General features: G+C 39.6%; 1 protein-coding gene across 2 annotated transcripts in view; it reads right to left on the bottom strand.

Annotated features, from left to right (window-relative positions):
- The window catches only part of SERAC1 (serine active site containing 1), a 78,484-nt gene that overhangs the window by 11,239 nt on the left and 45,081 nt on the right, over positions 1-22,164 (bottom strand). For both annotated transcript variants that reach the window (XM_029224196.1, XM_029224197.1), the window contains exons 7-10: positions 21,295-21,416; positions 20,164-20,292; positions 9,113-9,226; positions 7,113-7,275 (exon numbers count right to left, since the gene is read on the bottom strand). In XM_029224196.1, coding sequence (XP_029080029.1) covers positions 7,113-7,275; positions 9,113-9,226; positions 20,164-20,292; positions 21,295-21,416 — 528 coding nt within the window. The remainder of the gene's footprint in view (positions 1-7,112; positions 7,276-9,112; positions 9,227-20,163; positions 20,293-21,294; positions 21,417-22,164) is intronic.

The following is a 22,164-nucleotide window of genomic DNA, read 5'->3' on the forward strand; positions in this document are numbered from 1 at the left end:
AGAGAAGCATTAACACCTATCCTGCTCAATCTGTTCCAAAAAATTGCAGAGGAAGGAACGCTTCTGAACTCATGCAAAAAGGCCAGCATCACCCCAATACCAAAACCAGACAAAGATATCACAAAAAAATAAAATTACAGACCAATATCACTGATGAACATAGAAGCAAAAATTCTCAACAAAATATTAGTAAGCTGAATTTGATGACACATTAAAAGGATCATACACCATGTATCAAGTGTGATTTATCCCAGAGATGCAAAGATGGTTCAATATCTTCAAATCTATCAGTGTGATACACCACATTAACAAACTGAAAAATAAAAACCATATGATCATCTCAAAAGATGAAGAAAAAGCTACTGACAGAATTCAACAGCCAGGGGACTTCCCTGGTGGCACAGTGGTTAAGAATCCACCTGCCAATGCAGGGGACATGGGTTCGATCCCTGGTCCAGGAAGATCCCACATGCCACAGAGCAACTAAGCCCGTGTGCCACAACTACTGAGCCTGTGCTCTAGAGCCCACAAGCCACAACTACTGAAGCCCACATGCCTAGAGCCCGTGCTCCGCAACAAGAGAAGCACCACAATGAGAAGCGCATGTGCAACAAGACCCAACACAGCCAAAAATAAATAAATTTATTTAAAAAAATAAAATAATAAAAATAATTCAACATCCATTTATGATAAAAACTCCAAAAAATGGGTATAGAGGGAACATACCTCAACATAATAAAGGCCATATATGACAAGTCCACATCTAACATCATACTCAATGGTGAAAAGCTGAAAGCATTTTCTCTAAGATTAGGAACAAGACAAGGATTCCCACTCTCTCCACTTTTATTCAACATAGTTTTGGAAGTCCTAGTCACACCAATCAGATAAGAAAAAGAAATAAAAGGAATTCATATTGGAAAGGAAGAAGTAAAACTGTCATTGTTTGCAGGTGACTTGATACTTTATACATAAAAAAATCCTAAGGTGCCACCAAAAAAACTACTAGAGTTCAACAATGAATTCAATAAAGCTGCAGGATACAAAATTAATATACAAAAATCTGTTGCATTCTATACACTAACAATGAACTGTCAGAGAAATTAAGGATTTACCACTTACCACTTACCACTGAATCAAAAAGTATAAAATACCTAGAAATAAACCTACCTAAGGAGGTAAAATACCTGTACTCGGAAAACTATATATAAGACACTGATGAAAGAAACTGAAGATGACACATACAGATGGGAAGATATACTGTATTCATGGATTGGAAGAATTCATATTGTTTAAATGACCGTACTACCCAAGGCAATCTACACATTCAATCCAATCCCTATCAAAATACCAATGGCATTTTTCACAGAACTAGATCAAATAATTTAAAAATTTGTATTGAAACACAAAAGACCCTGAATAGCCAAAACAATCTTGAGGAAAATAAACAGAGCTGGAGGAGCCATGCTCCCTGACTTCAGACTCTACTACAAAGCTACATTAATCAAAACAGTATGGTACTGGCACAAAAAGAGACATACAGATCAGTGGAACAGAATAGAGAGCCCAGAAATAAACCCACACAATTATGGTCAATTAATCTACAACAGAGGAGGCAAGAATATTCAATGGACAAAAGACAGTCTCTTCAATAAGTGGTGCTGGGAAACTGGACAGCTACATGTAAAAGGATGAAATTAAAACATTTTCTTACACCATATACAAAAATAAACTCAAAATGGATTAAAGACCTAAATGTAAGACTTGAAACCATAAAATCCCTAGAAAACATAGGTGGAATACTCTTTGACATAAATCATAGCAATATTTTTTTTGGACCTGTCCCCTAAGGTAAAGGAAACAAAAGCAAAAACAAACAAACAGCACCTAATTAAACTTAAAAGCTTTTGTACAGCAAAGGAAACCATCAACAAAACGAAAAGACAGGGCTTCCCTGGTGGCGCAGTGGTTGAGAGTCTGCCTGCCGGTGCAGGGGACACGGGTTTGTGCCCTGGTCCGGGAAGATCCCACATGCCGCGGAGCGGCTGGGCCCGTGAGCCATGGCCACTGAGCCTGCGTGTCCGGAGCCTGTGCTCTGCAATGGGAGAGGCCACAACAGTGAGAGGCCCGCGTACCGCAAAAAAAACCCGAAAAGACAACCTACTGAATGGGAGAAAACGTTTGCAAATGATATGACCCATAAGGGGTTAATATCCAAAATATATAAACAGCTCATACAACTCAACATCAAAAAAACCCAAAACAACCTGATTAAAAAATGGGCAGAAGACAGGAATAGACATTTTTCCAAAGAAGACGTACAGATGGCCAACAGGTACATGAAACAATGCTCAACATTGGGAAATGCAAATCAAAACCACAATGAGATTATCACTTCACACCTGTCAGAATGGCTACCATCAAAAAGAACACAGCTAACAAATACTGGCAGGGATGTGGAGAAAAGGGAACGCTTCTAAATTGTTGGTGGGAACGCTTCTAAATTGTTGGTGGGAACGTAAATTGGTGCAGCCACTGTGAAAAACAGTATGGAGGTTCCTCAGAAACTACAAACAGAATTACCATATGACCCCACAATTCCATTCCTGGGTATATATCCAAATAAAACTAAAACACTAATTTGAAAAGATACATGCACCCCAATGTTCATAGAAGCGCTGTTTACAATAGCCAAGATATGGAAGCAACCTAAGTGTCCATCAGTAGATGACTGGGTAAAGAAGATATAGTGTGCGTGTGTGTATACACACACACACACACACACACGCACACACACACACACAATGGAGTACTACTCAGCCATAAAAAGAACGAAATTTTGCCATTTGCAATAACATGGATGGACTTGGAGGGTATTATGCTTAGTGAAATTAGTCAGGTAACAGAAAGACAAACACTGCATGATACAACAGAAAGACAAACACTGTATGATATCATTTATATGTGGCATCTAAAAAATAAACCAGCGAACGTAACAAAAAAGAAACAGACTTACGGATACAGAGAACAAACTAGCAGTTACCAGTGGAGAGAGGGAAGGGGGGAAGGGCAAGATAGGGGTATGGAATTAAGAGGTACAAATTACTATGTATAAGATAAATAAGCTACAAGGATATATTGTACAGCACAGGGAATATAGCTGATATTTTACAATAACTATAAATGAAGTGCTATCTTTAAAAACTGTGAATTAGTATGTTGTATACCTGAAACTTCAGCTATACCTCAATTAAAAGATACATTAAAAAAAGAAAGGTAAAGGGCTTCCCTCGTGGCGCAGTGGTTGAGAGTCTGCCTGCCGATGCAGGGGACGCGGGTTCGTGCCCCGGTCTGGGAAGATCCCACATGCCGCGGAGCGGCTGGGCCCGTGAGCCATGGCCGCTGAGCCTGTGCTCCGCAACGGGAGAGGCCACAACAGTGGGAGGCCCGCGTACTGCAAAAAAAAAAAAGAAAAAGAAAAAAAGAAAGGTAAAGCACAGAGAAAAAAAATTTTGGGAAAGACATGGACAGAGTCTCAATGACCTGTGGAACAGAATCAAGAGATTTAATATACATAATTGAAGTCCCAAGAGGAAAGAAGAGAGAAAAAGGGACCAAAAAAAAAGAATATCTAAAGATAGACAAGCTGGAAAGTTTCCAAATTTGCTCAAAAACATCAACTCACAGATTCAGTCAGCTCAGTAGACCCCAAGCAAGATAAATATAAAAATAGACTAGGCACTTCACAGTCAAACTGCTGACAATCTAAAAAGAAGACAGGAAAAAAGATACATTTCATATAAGAGAAGAAAAGTGGACATAAGAAGAGACTTCTCATCAGACAACACACACACACACACACACACACACACACACACACACAGAGAGCATGGGGACAGAAGCCTGTTCTTGGCGTCTTGGAAACATGCCCCCAAATTGCTGCTTTGTTATCAATAAAAGGTTGATGTTCGGCTTGGGTCAAAAAAAAAAAAAGAGAGAGAGAATGGAATGGTATTTTTTAAGTGCTGACAGAAAAAAATAACACACTGTCAACAAAGTACTCTTTATCCATGGAAAATAACCTTTCCCTGGATAAAAAAATAAAGGCAAAGTCAAGACATTTTCAGAAAATGAAAGGTGACAGAATTTGCTGCCGGCAGATCCAGGTCTTTAGGATGAAGTGAAATAATATCGGACACAAATTTAGATAGAAAAGAAGGAAGAGCGCTGTATATTATAAACATGTAAATAAAAAGTTTTCTTATGTTCTTTAAATACCACTTGACTGTTAAAACAAAAATAACAACAATATATTGTGAGGTCTATAACATATGTGGTCTATAACATATTATGGTCTATAATTATGACAATACCACAAAGGATGGCAGAGTGTATAAACTGAATTATACTGTTGTGAGACTCTCACGTTATATACAAAATGGTATAATATGCATTTAAGATAGACTGTAAAGGAGAAAAAAAGAAACAAAAACCAGAGAGGGGACAAATTGCAAGAGCAAGACAACAGACACAACCAAACTACCAATAATTACATTAGAGCTAAAGAGACAAAACACTTCAATTAAAAGGGATTATCAAGCTGAACTTTTTAACAAAGATGCAAGTATGTGCTGTCTTAGAGACGTACTTATTTTTAGTCGCAGAAAAATGAAAGCAAAAGAAGGGAAAAAGACAAAAGATATGCAATGCAAACAGCAAGCATAAAAAAAAAAAGCCAGTATGTCTATTTTAATACCTGACAAAGCAGACTTGAAGAAAAGGAGTATTACCAGTAATAGAGACAATACTTAATAATAAAAAAATGAACATTTCACAAGGAAGAAAAATCTGATAGAACTAAAGGAAGAAAAATTCACAATCACAGTTGAAGAATTTAACACGTCTCAGTAATTCATTAAACTAGACAAAACTCGGTAAAGATCTGGAGAAGATTTGAATAATATGATCAACCAACTTGGTTGAACTGTTATGTATAGAACACTTCATCCAACAACTACAGAATATTCCTTCATTTCAAGTGCACACAGAACATTCACCAAGATAGACCATAAAATGGGCCATCAAATAAGTGTCACATTTCCAAAAACTAAAATCTTACAGGGTGTGTTCTTTGAATGCATGGAATATTAAACTAGAAATCAAAGACATACGACATCTAGAAAGCCATTAATATTTGTAAGTTACGCAGCACACTTTTAAGTAACCCATGAGACAAAGAAGAAATCATAAGGGAAATTAGAAAATATTTCAAACTGAATAATGATGAAAATACAATATATCCAAAATTTGAGGGATGCATCTAAAGCAGGTTAGAGGAAATTTACAGCTCTAAATACCTATATTAGAAAATAACTGTAATGACTTTAAAACACATCTTCAAATTCTTTTGACACCATTCTCATCAAGAGGTGATGGGTCTAAACCCCTTCTAAATCCCTTCTCCTCAAATATGAGCTAGCCTTGGTGACTAACTTTTAATCAATAGATCATGGCAAAACTTACTTCCAGTGCTTGACTATAAAAGGCAAAAGAGCTTTTACCTGTCTCTCTCTTGGAACATTTGCCCTTGGAACTGAGCCATCAGGCTTTAAGGAAGCCCAAGGCGAGTGTTGAAAGAAGCCAGTGCCCCCAGCCCCGGCTGAGCTCCTAGCTGAGAGCCAGTACCAATTTGCAAGCCATGTGCACGAGCAATCTTCAAAATGTACCCTCCATCTCACAGCTGAGCTGCCCAGCTGATGCTGCATATAGCACATAAAGGCCCTCTCTACTGAATCTTGCCCAAATTTCAGTTTCATGAACAAAATATATGGCTGCTGTTTTAACCAGTGAGTTTTAGGGTGGTCTGTTACACAGCAACAGATTAACTGAAACAAGAAAAAAGGTTAAAATCAGTGATCTAAGTTTCTACCTTAATAATCCATAAAAAAAGAGGAACAAATTAAACCAATACAGTAAGTGGTCCTTTATAGAAAAGTCTGCTGATCCCCGAATCAGATTTCAGCAAGTTAAAAACTTCTGCTGATCAAGACACTCTTAAATGTAAATTCAAAAAAAAAAACAAAACAGAGTGATACAAGAAAAAAATGTAAATTCATCGTTTCTAATAAATATTGTTGAACATATGCATGTATATGTGCACATAGGTATGTATATTTATTTGTGTATATGCATACATATATTTGTATATATCACCCTGCTTTTTCCACTGAAAGAGCCCAGAAGCAAAGACACCCCAGGAGCAATAAGCACATGTAGACAGTACCCAGATCTTGGTCTCTAAAATTCATTCTCTACTAAAAGGAAACAGGATTCTTTGAACAAATGAGCCTAGAACATCTTGTTATACTGGAAAGTAAGGAATGCCTCCCAAAATGATGTGGGCATATCAAAGGACACAGGAGCCAATTTGCCGGGCTCCTACTAACCAAAGCTGAGACAATCTGGCATCAAATTTTTAAGTACAATAATAAGTTGTAAACTATTAAAAAATAGGAAACCATGTGCCCATACTGATAGGGAGGGAGGGAGGGAGGGAGAGAGAAGGAAAGGAGGGAGGAGAGGGAAGAAAGGAAGGAAAGAGAGAAGGAAGGAGTGAGAGGGAAGAGCTCTTGCTTACAGTAGAATGCCAGATGCTGAAAAGTAAACGAGGAAGGGATGCTGCAGCTGGAAAATCACCGTTGTGCAACCATCATGATAAAGACTGGATCAGGCAGGAATTTTCATCTAAAGTACCTCCCCACAGGTGGTTAATTAGTTGCAAGGGGGAAAATCAATTATACAGTGGACTTCTTTTTAGTCTTACTATGCCTCTTGGTTAACCAGATCATATAAAAGATAATATAAACAATTAGATGGTCATCATGGCAAAAACTGCTCTCCTGTGACTGTCCACACACTGATTATCTTAGGTGTGGACTACCCACGTCTCAAGCAATTCCTTGCCCTTCTAATATGACATGCTCTAAGGACGCAAAACTAACCCTAAGCAAAGTCTCAAGCCTATTGAAAAATTAGCGTAGCATGAATGAGGGGTGGAGGTGGGAGAAGAACAAAGGACTGGATCCAAAATACTCGGTATGTAAAGTTGTTACCTGAGCGAACTATAGTAGAATGAAGATGTTCATTCAAAGCCATATTTCCAAGGATACGCATTATATTTCTCTGTACTTTAGGACAGTCCTTGTGAAGTTGGTACAGCCTCTGCAGTAGTTGTAAGCCTCCATTTGCTTCAATTTTATCACAATGTGTGGATATCTAGCACAATAAATTAATGAAAGCTCACTTTATGTTGCACAAATTCACTAACCAGGTGACACAGCATGCTGGTGGGCAGCCAGGTGGCTCCTGCTCAAGGAAGAGACCCAGAGAGACCCCCCCAAAACTCTCAGCTCAGCTCAAATAAATAAGCAAACCCCCATCTGTGTGGGAAGTGCTTTAAAATCACTGAAAAATTAAGGCCACTAGGACTTGTGACATTTTTATTCTTAAAGTTATTCTGCTTAGTTCTTGGTTGGATGTAACTACAATGTCGTTATTACAGAATTGTTTCAATTTATACTGATACTCTGACTGGCTTGAAACTACCTTAAAAGGTTCTCTACCCTTGAGAAATCTGCCACCTGATAACAGGAAATAATCCCCCTGTGTAAGTGGCGCATTTTGCTTCTGCCTACAAGAACTCCCATATAGAGATAAGCAACATCTGTGGCCCTACACACTACCCCACACAAGCCCACAGCTATGGGGCTCTCCTAAAATTCAAGAGTTGGAATTTTTTTTTAAAGAGGAAGATCAAGTAAAAATTAAAAAGAAAGAAAGAGGGATGTGAATTTTTAATGGAGAAAAGAGATAAAAGAAAGCCAAAGGAAATATATACATTAAGGTAAGGTGACATAACTGACCAACAAGCCATTACAGTCTGCCAACGTCACCAGCACAGCCTTGCCTCTCCCCAGCACTTAGTTTTATCACTTATATCACTTATGTGATATCATGTCATGTATATGCAATGATTTTCACTCTCTAAATTTTTATTAAGTTTTACATTTTATATGCATTTAAAAAGTATGCCTTTTAGACATATATCAAGTGAGATATTAATATGTTGAGAAGTTTCTGGAAAGGTAACTATTACATTCCATGCACTGGACATTCTACTGCAGATGCACCTATTGTTTCGGAAATCAGTCATAAGTCACAAAAAATCAAGCTTACTTTCCCACATTCCCTTTTTAGTGTGTTACCACACTAACGACTCTGCTTTGTACTCGATTCCTGATTCCACCCGAGGGAACTGAGATGACCAGAGAGCACCATGCTTTTGTGCCACGTCTAATGGTTCCCAATTAAACTGGAGCGTTTAGAACCTCTAGGATGGTGTTTCTCATGATGTGGGATGAACCAACTACATCGGCCTCACCAGGGATGCCTGTTACAAATGCAAGCTCCTGGACTCCACCTCACATCTACTAAATTACAACTGCTAACTGTGAGCAGGAATGTGCATTTTTAACATGCTTCCTGGATGATTTTTATGCACTGATGTTTGAGCACCACAAAGTTTGTTGCTTTTTTCTTTTTAAAATCGAACTATGATGATAGAAAAGTTGTCACAATGCCAAAAAAATTTTTAAATCATTGACATATGTATGCTATGGTTAAAAATCAAGACTATGGTCAAATAAATACTTTTTCCAAGTATTTACCTTTTTTCTATCTTAACACATCTTTCGCAGATATCTTACTGGAAATTAACTCCCTGGTAATATTACTTGTAAAAATTATCTGAGAAAGGTAATGCAAGACAGCATAACACAAAGGTAAATGCCATATTTAGACAACAGGTTGCTTTATGAGCAATTAAGATTAAATCCATTTTTAGAAATACTTAGCAAAAGTGAAATTCATGTATTGGTGCTAAATCATGATTATCAATTCTGACAATTGAGAAAAAAGCAGAAATTTAAAAACAAGCGAAAAGCTTTTTTTTCTTTTATAAAAAATGAGAATTATTTCCCTTGAATGAACCAACATGTATAATTTTTTCAATGTGATCATAAAAAGTAAACCATATTTTGAAAATGTAAATTACCTCAGAATGTTTTACTAAAGCTTCCAAACAGAACATTTCCACTGTAGCTGAAGGAACTTCTCCAAAACTTTCAGCATAAGGAAGGCCATTTCCTCCAAAACACCATAAACCACCCTGAAAGTGAGATAATTAAAATTCTTAGTGAAAAAAGTGTCTAATATTTTTTGTTTGACGAAAAAAAAAATCTCTGTACTATATACAGTATTAGAAAGAACTAATATGTAAGACTCAAAATATTCTGGAAACTTACAGGGAACTTTCATTATGCAAACTGTTGCTAGACTAGAAAACATATGGAATTATTCTTAGAAGAAAGCAGTCTTTGAGACTTTCTCAATTCTTTCCTCTGTGTCCTCTTATCTAAAAGTATGGAGACTAACACATAAATCTTGACCCAGTAAGAAAAGCCCAGAGCTGAACAAATGTTCTAGTGTCAGATTATGCCAGTTGAGTCTACTTAAAAATCTATCAATCAAAATAACAGAAAAGGCATTACTGGAAAAATTTTAAATAAAGACAATGATAACAATGATCAGAGAGCCTTTAATTAAAAAAAAAAAGGGAATTCCCTGGCAGTCCAGTGATTAGGACTTGGAGCTTTTGCTGCCATGGCTTGGGTTCAGTCCCTGGTCGGGTTCAGTCCCTGGCTGCGCAGCGCGGCCAGAAAAACAAGAGAGAGAGCTTTTAATTTTTCTTAAATTGAAATTCAAGTTCACATGGAAGAATAAACAGAAGAGTTAGGAAAATTATGAAACAGAAGAGTAGTGGGGACTAGTCTTAATAGATATTAAAACATATTATAAGAATGGGGAAAAGAAAATTTCAACTATTAACCACAGATCAGTAACATGCAATAATCTCCTAAAAATCAGTGAAAAATACCAACAAGGCTATAGAAAAATGAGCAACAGTCATGTTGCTCTAAGTGCCTCTAAAATAGATAAGAAAGGATATTTTACATCTATCAGACAGGTGGGGAAATAAGACGTTCTCATTACCCTGCTGCTGGTAATATCAATGGGCTACTTCTATGGAGGACAATTTAGTGACAGCTGTCAAAATTACAAGTGCCCATGCCCTTCAACAATTTATCCTACAGGACACTCACACACTGGCAAAGTGATATAGGTACAAGTTTGTTCACTGCAGCTTTGTTTGTAAGAATAAAAGATTGAAGCTCCCTAATGTCCTTCAATAGGGGGTTGGTTAAATAAAGGATGGTACAATTATACAATGGAATGCTATGTGAGTCTCTTCATATATTGATATACATCACTCTCTAAGATAAACCCTTAGGTGAGAAAAAGAAGGAGCAGAGAGTGTGTACCATATGCTACCATTTGTGTAAAAAAGTGTGTTAACTACATGTGTATATTGGGGTGGGGAGATACAAGGAAGATTTATTACTGTATCTTCTTTTGAAGCGCTTTGTATTTGAACTAGGGGTCATAATTGTGTGCACACAGACCACCTGCTGGCAAAAGAGGACAACTACAAGGTAGTGTCTTTCAAAAATGTATATATAAAGCCCAGTGTTTCCTGTAGGAAATACAGTCCATAAGTTTCTGCATTCTGAGTTAATTTATAGGGTTCATGGTTCAGTAAACCTGGTAAATATTCAAAATGTTTGGCCACTCTATAATTCTTATTCATGCTGTCTTCTCTGATATAATAATCTTCTTTTTTTCTGAGTTTAAACATGCTTGGATCTCAAAGATTCATGCTATTTAAATGGAGGATTGGGGGCTTCCCTGGTGGCGCAGTGTTTAAGAATCCGTCTGCCAATGCAGGGGACACGGGTTCGAGCCCTGGTCCGGGACGATCCCACATGCCGCAGAGCAACTAAGCCCATGTGCCACAACTACTGAGCCTGTGCTCTAGAGCCCATGAGCCACAACTACTGAAGCCCACGCGCCTAGATCCTGTGCTCCGCAATAAGAGAAGCCACCGCACTGCAATGAAGAGTAGCCCCTGCTTGCCGCAACTAGAGAAAGCCCGTGTGCAGCAACAAAGACCCAATGCAGCCAAAAATAAATAAATTAAATAAATAAAATTTTAAAATAATAAAATAAAATAAATGGAGGATTGGGAAGGACTAACTCATTGACAGTCCTTGCCTCCTCCAGCAGAGATAAGGGTAGAAGGTGGACTGGTGGGCTTTGGGGGGGTGGGAAATTTTTCTTAAAAACCTACCACCACAACCTGCCTCCCCCAAACCCCTCTCCTTACATCACAGCTTCAAATCATCTGACCTCTTTCCAACCTAAATGTTCCAAGGAAAGAACAGGGAGAGGAAGAGAAAAACGATCCAGGATTTTCATTTTTCTTGATCATTTTTAAAGTGGGATATAAGAGTGCAGTTCCAATTTTATCCTTGTTGGCAAAGCTTTAAGTTATTTATGAACTGCCAAATTGTGTGGCAGTAAGAAGCATAAGCAAAAAGCAATAAATAAAATGTATAAATTCATAGTGTGATCATACAAAGTATTTTCTAACTCCTAACACAAAAGTCAATATACATGGGTACTGCTTCTTTATCACTGGATTAAGATATACTGAAAAACAATTTCTTAAGGATCAAAGAAATCCAGAGGAAGAGGTGGAGAGAGTGACAATGTTAAAAATAATAATAATGGGTAAGGCATAAAAATTAAAAGGAAACGATAATAATAAAAGCATAAAAGGAAATGTCAACTAATCAAGTTAGTAAAGAACTTAATCCATATTATATATGAATTATAGGTGTATAACAAAGTTCTTTATGTATCATTTTCTTATTATGATACTCAGAGACACAACGTTACTATGAGTTAATGTGGTATTTTTCCAATGCATTTCAACAGGTTTATACCAGCCAAATAATTGAATACATAATAGGTATTTTCTTACCATATAATCTACCTTCCAATTAAACATAACCCTTAGAGCTATCTCTTGTTTTTTATTTGTCATACACAAATGCTTTGACTCACAACAGAAATATGCCAGTTGTTATTTAAGTATATATAAGTTTGTGTACAGCTGGCTCTTTTAGCAATGTCATGATTCATCCATTCATTATTCAATAAATATTTATTGAGAGCATATTGTGTCTGAGGTACTGTACTTGGTACTGGGGAGATTATAAGAGAAATCAGAAGAAGAAAGAGAAAAACAGAAGAGAAAAACAGAAATAAGCAAGCAAATAAATATATAAAATAGTTACAGAATGGGAATAATGCTATGAAGGGCAATAACTGCAACAAACATTTGAGATAAAGAGGAAGGTCTCTCTGAGGAGCTGACAAGCAGAGATCTGAAGGACAAGAAGGAGGCAGCCATGTGACAAGCCGGTGGCAAAGCAGTCCAGGCAGAGGGAACACAAGTAGATATACAATGAGCAAGTTTAAGGAATGGAAAGAAAAGGCTAGTGTGGCTGGAGCAGTGTGCATGAGGGAGGGAGGGGAGGGGAGGGTCAGAAAGGTGGTAAAGAAACAGAGTCAGGCAAGCTGACGCTGAGGCCTGCTAAGAGATGCAATGTCTGAAAATAATTATCTGTTCTCCTACAAACACTTAGAAATGAGCTGGGTTTGCTTTGTCTCTGTTACTTACACCTGATGAGCAGATTTACCCATAACCAAAGTCGGAAGGCGGGAAGGTACAGGGAGTTCGCAGATGACAATGATGGGTTCATCCCAACAGAAGGAATCCTTGATCTGCGCAGCTGTACATCATGAGGAACTTGCAGAACCTTGGAAGCCTATCCATCCCTCTGAAAGCAAGCTGCATAGTCTCCTGTTTTGTGTAAGCATCTCTGTAGGTTTCCAAATCCTCTGGCATTAAAGAAATCTCCCATCCTTAAACCCCATCTATTGGCATCTTCCTCTCAATCACAACCCATTGCTATACTTATGCAGATGGATGTTAGAAGTGTCTCAATACAAGAACTTCAGACCTTAATGGCTTAGCTGATTTCAGAGAGACTCTGGGAAATTACAAGGGAAGATGATAATACTAGAAATGCAAGATTTTAGCTGGATTGTCCTTAGCCAAGACCACAAAAGCTTTATGATGGGAAATCATTTCAATGCGCCATACCCACTGTTCTCTTGACTCCAGGCAGTTTGCCACATTAGATGAAAAAGAAATCACAATCTAAAATGTCCACACTTCTGCATCCCTGGTTGCATCCTTAGGCTCTAGGTCACATTCACCTGAGGTCCTCTAACCAATGTTGAAACTGGAGACAAGCTGACTGATGGGGAGTGTCCAGATGGTAACAAAAACCAAAACAAGACTGAAACCCGGATCCTGACATCAAAGAAGGAGCGATCTTGATAGTTATATCTGGGATAGTAGAAGACCAAGGACCACCCTGGCCTGTCCCCCGACCTCCCACCAGAACTGCAGTCAACAAATTCCCAGGCAGATCTTGGAGAGCTACCAAGGCTTTAGATGTGGGAGGAGGTGACAGATGTGGGAGGAGTGCTTTCACTCTCACTGACCCAGTTCTCCCAATGAACAGAAAGAATAAAAGGAGGGAAGGCAAATCACTGCCAGGGTGGGTGGGGCGCAGGGAGGATGGGGAGTTTTGATACTGCTTCTAGCTGTGGTTGTGGGTCCCTTTGTTTTAATATGTGTGAGAGCTAATCTCTGTGTTTCTTCATAAAAAATTACAACCTTAGAGCTCTGCAACTTGTGCAAACTAACGGCGTAAATGACGTTCATTCTAAAGCATGAGTTTGTAACCCAGGTCATTCTTAAGGGTCTGGGTAGATAGAATTCAGGGGAGAGAGGAAGTAAGCTTGGCTGGGAAAAAATTACATCTTTATCTTCCTAACACTTAACTAAAATTTTTCATTGTATTCAACTATAAACACAGACAATAAACCACAGAAACAGCTGCAGTCTGTGTGACTCTCAACAGAAAGCGCAGCTATTTCCCCACCACATATCACTTGCTGCGGCTATCTGAAAGGAACATTATGCTCATCGTTCCTCTGCATGCCAACTGCACATTCTCACACTGGTGACCTAAAATCGACACTGCATCTAACTCTCAAAAGGTTCAGGGTGGAAACAGCAAATGTGTGTAAACAGACATATAAAAATATATCTATAGAAAGAGGGAGAGTAAATGGGGAATGATAAAACAAATGGGATAAAATATGAATAATTGGCAAATCTAGTGAAATTATTGTTGCAATTCTTTAAGTTTGAAATTGAAGTACATATATTAATTATATTACAAGTTTTTTATTTTGATAACAATATTTCAATATAATTGGTTTCCCACATAATGCTATGAATTGTATTTTATGCATCTAGAAATGAGTTCACAGACTTTACCAAATCACCAAAGGGATGCAACTTTGGGAGTACAGAGATTAAGAAGCCCTGCTCTAAACCCAATCATAACTGTAGGCTATCTGCTAAAGCCCAGAGGAAGCTCTTCACGTGAGCAGTTTTGTACAGAAGCAGCTCACTCCACTTGAAGGGAGCCTGGGAATTATCACGGGACAGGTTTGTCATAAACTGATCAGATCACTAAAAGCCAGATGGATGCCCCTCCCACTCCTTCATCCCCAACTTACTGGCATGTAAAAAAATCCAGAGCCTGATTCAACTGGGGAGGGGGTGGGGAAATAAGAGTAACTACGATGGAGTTGCTTACTGATCTGATGAGATGGAACCTCAGAATTGAAAGTAAACATTTATTTCAATATTAAACTAACTAAAGATGTGCTCCTTCTTTAAACTGCAGGCTGAGGCCATGACTTCTGGGCAGAAAAGAAGTGGCATAGTGTATTCAACCACTCTCCTCTCCACTTAGCAAAAGGTAAGGAAACACTGTAGAAGGTGACAGAACACTATAAAAGGCAGAGGGATGGTAACTGAATAGTAATGAGCAGAACATCTTCTGTGCTGAAAATGAGGAACATCAGGCCAGGTACCAGGAGCTCTGGCACGGGAGCGAGGAGAGAAGTGAGTGACAGCAGTGGGAGAGGGCAGTGGGTGGGATGCCTTGCAGGAGCAGCTGACGCTCTTTGTAGGGCAGGAGAATCAAGAAGAGCCAGGGACATCTTACTCTCAGAAAACAAAGGTGCTCTCACAGCCACCTTGGGGATGGAATTTAAAAGGATAATGAGGTCAGCCTAAGGAACAGGTTCTGGTGGCCAGGCAGTGGCGCTCCGAGCATCAAAAGGAAAACAATGACTACACTTCACTGGAGCGACTCCAAGACACGGTCGAAAGGAGGAATTATAAAAAGTATACTAGAGAAGTCATATCTACTGATATGTCCCGAATTTCTCATAAAAACAGAGATGAGGAAAAGACAAATCATTCTGTTGACTGAAAAAAATGAACAACGTGAGAGTTGTGAGTTACGTTTTATTTGGGGCAAAATGAGGACTATAGCCCAGGGAGACAGCGTCTCAGACAGCTCGGAGGAACTGCTCCAAAGAGGTCAGGGGGAAAGGTCAGTACTGTGTATGATTTTAGAGAAGGGGGGACGTGCTGTCAAGCACACATGTTGCCCGAGGCTTGCTGCTCGTCATGAGGAGCAGTTGTCACCACTAACGATTTCAGTGCTTTTCTAGATACGAGGAGATGCAAGAACCTGGGCTCATAAAATCTTCTCCTGAAAATGTCTAACTATCTGAAGGCCTGTTCTGCCAGTTTTTCCCAGAGCACCGAGCACCTCATTCCCAATCTCTGCCCTGAACTCCTTTCAGGGTGTGTTGATGGTCAGTGGCTGCAGTGGCCAGTGACTTAATCCTTGTAGAGGCAGATGGCGAGTGCCAATTTTTAGTTGGCAATTCAATTGGTAAAAGAATGTAAAATACTATGATTTGTTTTGCTGATAAAATACTTTCTCCTCACTGAGTTGATTAGTTATTATAGTAAAAGTGATTATAATTTGTTTTGATTTCTCTTAGAGATATAAGAGATATTTTACGAAGATAAAAGTGTTGCTGAAATGGTACAAGAATAATGGCATTCAGTAGTCACCCTCAGGCGGGCCGGAGTTGGATCTGTTTAGGATGCTACGCCTAGGACGCTGCTTTGATTCACTCAGAAGCCCTCTGCTGTGTGTGGGTAGTTGTCTGCCAGGTATTTACATCTAGTCAATGGGAGTAAGAGATGTGGGGAGAGAACACCAACACCTCCATCAGAAGGGGCGCCTTTTCCCGTCTGAAGGCAGCCTTATTCCAAAGGAGTGGAGCTTCCCCGTGGAGCACTCAGAGCTCTGATGACACTGCAGACACTGCCTTCCTCACCTAATGCATGGTTTCCTTCAGTTTTCAGACTCCTTGCCACCAAACAAACTTTACACTCTGTAACTGTGCCTAGTGGGACCTTCCTGTCAATCTTCTCACCACCCCCAGGGGCAGGCACACCAGTAAACAAGGGCCAGTCCATGCCTGGATCACAAAAAGTAAAGGGCTCAGACTTAACATGTAATGGGAAGCCATTTGGAGGGCTTCAAGCAGGAGTATGACTGGATCTAACTTGTGTTTTAAAAACGTCACTCTGGCTGCTGTGAGGACACAGAACTGGAGAGGTAAAGTGGAGGCTAGAGGTTGATGTGGTGTCTGCAGCTCACAGAGGTGATGGAGATGCGATAAGGAAGCTTTCTGGATCCAGCAAGATGGTGAACTTGGCTTCCAGTTGTGGACAAAGAACGTAGCCTGCCATTACAGAAAACAAACAATGCGCCCGCCATCAAGCCTTCAGCCATGGCAGCACCCCCACCTGCCGTGTGCCTGAGGGGAATTCAGGATGGAGGGAAACGTGAAACATTCTGTGCTCAATACTGGCCCTAGATGGTTAAGGTACATACCTAAGGAATAATTTCAGTGAGCCCAGATTCTTGCATCTTCCCTATATAAAATCATTAACTTGAGACGTCTGTTCTTTGTGATTAGCAGTAATCTATGATGTTCAACTACGTGGCTTTTTTTTTTCCAACAAAACTCAATATTTCTGGCTCCTCCTTTACCTCTATGGAGCAGTTCCTCAGAGTTATATGAGACGCTGTTTCCTGGGCTACAGTCCTAAGTAAGGGCCCCTGAATAAAACTTAACTCACAACTTTAGGTTGTGTGTTTTTCTTTAGTTGACATGGTGAACACCTCCCATGACAAACATGTTTAATAAAATATAACAAAAGCTGGGCTTCCCTGGTGGCGCAGTGGTTGAGAGTCCGCCTGCCGATGCAGGGGACACGGGTTCGTGCCCCGGTCCGGGAAGATCCCACATGCCGCAGAGCGGCTGGACCCGTGAGCCATGGCCGCTGAGCCTACACGTCCGGAGCCTGTGCTCCGCAACAGGAGAGGCCACAACAGTGAGAGGTCCACGTGCAGCAAAAATAAATAAATAAATAAATAACAAAAGCTATTTTAAAACAAAGTCAAGCTCAGGGACTTCCCTAGTGGTCCAGTGGTAAAGAATCCGCCTTACAATGCAGGGGACGCGGCTTCAATCCCTGGTCAGGGAACTAAGATCCCACATGCCGCGGGGCAACTAAGCCCGCGCGCCACAGCTACTGAGCTCGTGTGCCTCAGCTAGAGCCCACATGCCACAAACTACAGAGCCCATGCGCCCTGGAGCCTGCATGCCACAACTCGAGAAGAGAAAACCTGCACACGACGACTAGAGAAGAAGCCCACGCACCTCAATGAGAGATCCTGCATGCCTCAACGAAGATCCCGCGTGCCGCAACTAAGACCCGATGCAGCCAAAAATAAATAAAATAAATCTTTTAAAAAAATGAAATAAAACAAAATCAAGCTCTAAAGAAAATAAAAATAAATAAAGGGAAACCCTTGGGTGCTAGAATTGAAAACAGAACATTCAGCAGAAGCGATAAGCACATAGCTGATGACGTAAAATTCCTGCAGGCACCTCAGGATAGGCTTTTAACACTTGTTCAGTGCAGAAGGTGTGGTTTTGAGTCTCACATTCTATGGGAGCTAGATTTGAGATCCCTATATAAAGGCAGAACCTTGGAAAGATTGCCTCCTTGTCTATAAGAAAGTCTAGAACAGCTCTGCCCAGCAGCCCATGAAAGCAACAAGAAGCCTGTTTCTGCTTGGGGCTTTGAGTGAGAAATCACAAACCTAAGACTGCCATCCATAGATATATCTGAATTTACACTACCTATGTGCTACAGAAATTCCAAACTAAGGAACCGATATAAAAAACTAGTCCCTAACAGCGAACTCCTAGGGCATCCAAAAGAAGCAAACACAAAAACTGCTCTGTAGAGATAAATTTAGAATCTGAGGTGCTTGGGACTCCCATAGAAAACAATCAATCTGGCTAAAGATAAGCTCACAGTAAAAATGATGAACACATGTTAATCTACAATGTAACATAAGGGGGAGTCTGTGCCACCACAAACAGGAATTAACCCCCAATAAACTGAAATAATAAAAGACTATGAAAGAGACTCTAAAATTATTTTTAAATGAAAGGAAGAAGAGAAAGCAAGATGAACAGGACACTACGAAGAAGAGATGATGGTGGCCAGGAGTAAGTGGCTACAGTGAAGGTGGTGAGACAAAGGGATTCAAGGTATACTTGAAGGAACAGCTCACAGTAACTGCTGATTAGGTGAACCTGGAAGAAAGGAATCCAGAATTCCTAGGCTTTAGCTTAAGCAACTAGGTGGGTGCTGTGCCCTCTACCAAAATGAAAAAGACTAGAGGAGGAAGAGCTTTGCAGAGTGTGGGTGGGTTTGGCATGTAAAGTTGGGATGCCTATTACACATCCAAGTAGAGACGTCAAGAAGGAGGTTGAATATTCAAATCTAGAGCTTAGATGAGAACAAAGGGCTAGAGATATTGAATTTAGGCATCACCAACATAGAGGTAATATTTTAAAGCCTTGTCAATTACTATTCATTCTTCAAGATGCGACTTCAGAGTACTTCCTATGAAGCCCTTTTTTTTTTTTTTTTTTGCGGTACGCGGGCCTCTCACTGTTGTGGCCCCTCCCGTTGCGGAGCACAGGCTCCGGACGCGCAGGCTCAGCGGCCATGGCTCACGGGCCCAGCCGCTCCACGGCATGTGGGATCTTCCCGGACCGGGGCACGAACCCGTGTCCCCTGCATCGGCAGGCGGACTCTCAACCACTGCGCCACCAGGGGAGCCCCCTGTGAAGCCTTTTTAAAATGGTCTTTTTTTTTTTTACATCTTGATTGGAGTATAATTGCTTTACAATGGTGTTGGTTTCTGCTTTATAACAAAGTGAATCAGTTATACATACACATATGTTCCCATATCTCTTCCCTCTTGCGTCTCCCTCCCACCCTCCCTATCCCACCCTTCTAGGTGGTCACAGCACCGAGCTGATCTCCCTGTGCCATGCGGCTGCTTCCCACTAGCTATCTATTTTACATTTGGTAGTGTATATATGTCCATGCCACTCTCTCACTTTGTCACAGCTTACCCTTCCCCCTCCCCATATCCTCAAGTCCATTCTCTAGTAGGTCTGTGTCTTTATTCCTGTCTTACCCCTAGGTTCTTCATGACATTTTTTTTTTCTTAGATTCCATATATATGTGTTAGCATACGGTATTTGTCTTTCTCTTTCTGACTTACTTCACTCTGTATGACAGACTCTAGGTCCATCCACCTCACTACAAATAACTCAATTTCGTTTCTTTTTATGGCTGAGTAATATTCCATTGTATATATGTGCCACATCTTCTTTATCCATTCATCTGATGATGGACACTTAGGTTGTTTCCATCTCCTGGCTACTGTAAATAGAGCTGCAATGAACATTTTGGTACATGACTCTTTTTGAATTATGGTTTAAACAGAGTGATGGGCTCTTAGAGTAACCTGTATCTCTCTTACACACTCTGTGACTTTGTTTATTTACCTGTCTCCCCATTATCCTGAACACCTAGCCCATTGTGTGGCACACAACCAGGAATCAGTATGTTTATTCAGTTCATGGATGAATGACTATTCTGAAGTTCTAAGTGCGAGTCCCTGACACAATATCTTGGAAAAGTGGGCACTCAAAACTATTTACCGAGTGAATAAATGAGCTAACCTTCTGAGCAGCTAGACTTTGACTGCTTTCACTCAGAGCCAAAGATGTAAAATACTGGATACACTCATCTAGGTCTGTTTGAGGTAAAGAAGCCAGCAACTGTCTGAGCTCTTCTTCAACGGAAGACTCCTGAAATAAAGGAAAAGAAATTCTTCATAATTAAACTCCACAATTGAGTATAACAAAAAGTACCCAAAGAATAAAGCCAAAACAAAACAGGAGAGGTAAATCAGTGCTTTTAGTCTTGAAAACAGTCACCACCCTGATAAGCAGAGAATCATTTAATTTTGAATTCTATACTTTCATGTCTGCTAACTCAATCTGAAAGACCTATTGCAAAGCATAGCTCAAGATTTTCACCTCATAGGCTACTTCACATCTTGACTCAAAATGAATTATTACATTCTTTCTAACTAAAGCTGGCTTTTTAATATGCAGAACTTGTTCCTATCTGATTTTTTCTAGTAACTAATATCTAGAATAATTTGTTTTTCTATTTTTCAAAAACGCGTTGCAAGTTTTCAGATTTTCATTTTCTAGAAAAGTCTGAGAAAAGCGCTCAAGGAACATGCTCTAGTATCTATATTAGTAGTTAACAATTAATATCCATGTATATTAGTACATTAATATCTATATGTAGTAGTTCTCCAGAGACTGTTTTGCACCCCAGGAAATATTCAGCAATATCTGAGACATTTTTGGTTGTTACAACTCAGGGGTGCTGCTGTCATCCAATGAGTAGATGCCAGGGATGCTGCTACAGTGTACAGAACAGCTTCCAACAACAAAGAATTATTTGGCCCAAAATGTCAGTAGTGTTGAGGTTGAGAAAAACTGTTCTATAGCAACCTTAGAACAAAGGACCGATTTATGGATGCTAATATGCTAAGAAGCCACCCTCTGGTGTATAGAGACTCCCAACTCTACATAGCGGAAAATAATTTAGGAGAAATAACACCTCCTGTGGAATCAAGAAATCTTGGAATGGAAACTACAATTGCAGGTTTAAACCCTAGTTTACCTGCGTGTGATAAGTAGCCAACAAACTGCTTTTTGAATGGTTATTTTGCACCCAAAGTGAAGATGATATATTAAACATTTTTTACTCACTGGATTATTTTATTTACTTACTTCTTTTAAAGATGGCAAAGGAGGTGGGCAGAGAAAAAAACGAAGATCACTATCTTTGCTTCGTGCCAGACCAATAAGAGTTCTCAGATCACAGGCTTGAGCAATTATCCTATACTGGTAATCTATTGTAAAAGTATATTGCGAGTACCCAAATTAGCTTATGGCTGTTTCAAAGGTTAAATGAACAACTTAACTTTTAAACTACAAGTCTGTAATTCAAAATTTCCCAAGTTTTTTTTTAACTGCAACTGCATTTACAATACCGTAAGCTAAATATCCAACATTTCCATGACTGATCTCATAATTCTCAACATATATCTAGATATACCACAAACTAACCTTTTTGAAAAAAATAAACCTCAAATGTGAAAACTGAAAAGTCAGAACCAATTTAACTTCTCCTTAAAAAAAAAATTCCATCATCCAAAAGCTATTTTGATCACTACTCAAAAAACCTGAGTTCTGTTTAAATCTGTCGTCCCCTGGTACCTACATGGTGCTTTGACATTCCATGAAGCCCATGAATAATCTGAGGTTCCAGACAGTAGTACTTTGTTTTAGCCTTCATGATTTCACCATTCCATTCTTTATGTTTGCTATAGACTGAATGTTTGTGTCCCTCCCAAATTCATGTGTTGAAACCTAATCCCCAATGTATTTGGAGGTAGCACCTTTGTGAGGTGATTAGGTCAAGATGGTGGAGCCCTCATGACTGGGATTAGTGCACTTATAAAAGAGACCCCAGAGAGTTCCCTCAATCCTCACCAGACACAGAATCTGCTGGCACCCAGATCTTATATTTCCCAGCTTCCAGAAAACTGTGAGAAATAGATTTCTGTTGTTTATAAGCTACCCGGTCTAAGGTATTTT

This window comes from Monodon monoceros, unplaced genomic scaffold, assembly GCF_005190385.1.
Source record: "Monodon monoceros isolate NGI ecotype Baffin Bay Population unplaced genomic scaffold, NGI_Narwhal_1 Super_Scaffold_15, whole genome shotgun sequence".
Taxonomy (NCBI): domain Eukaryota; kingdom Metazoa; phylum Chordata; class Mammalia; order Artiodactyla; family Monodontidae; genus Monodon; species Monodon monoceros.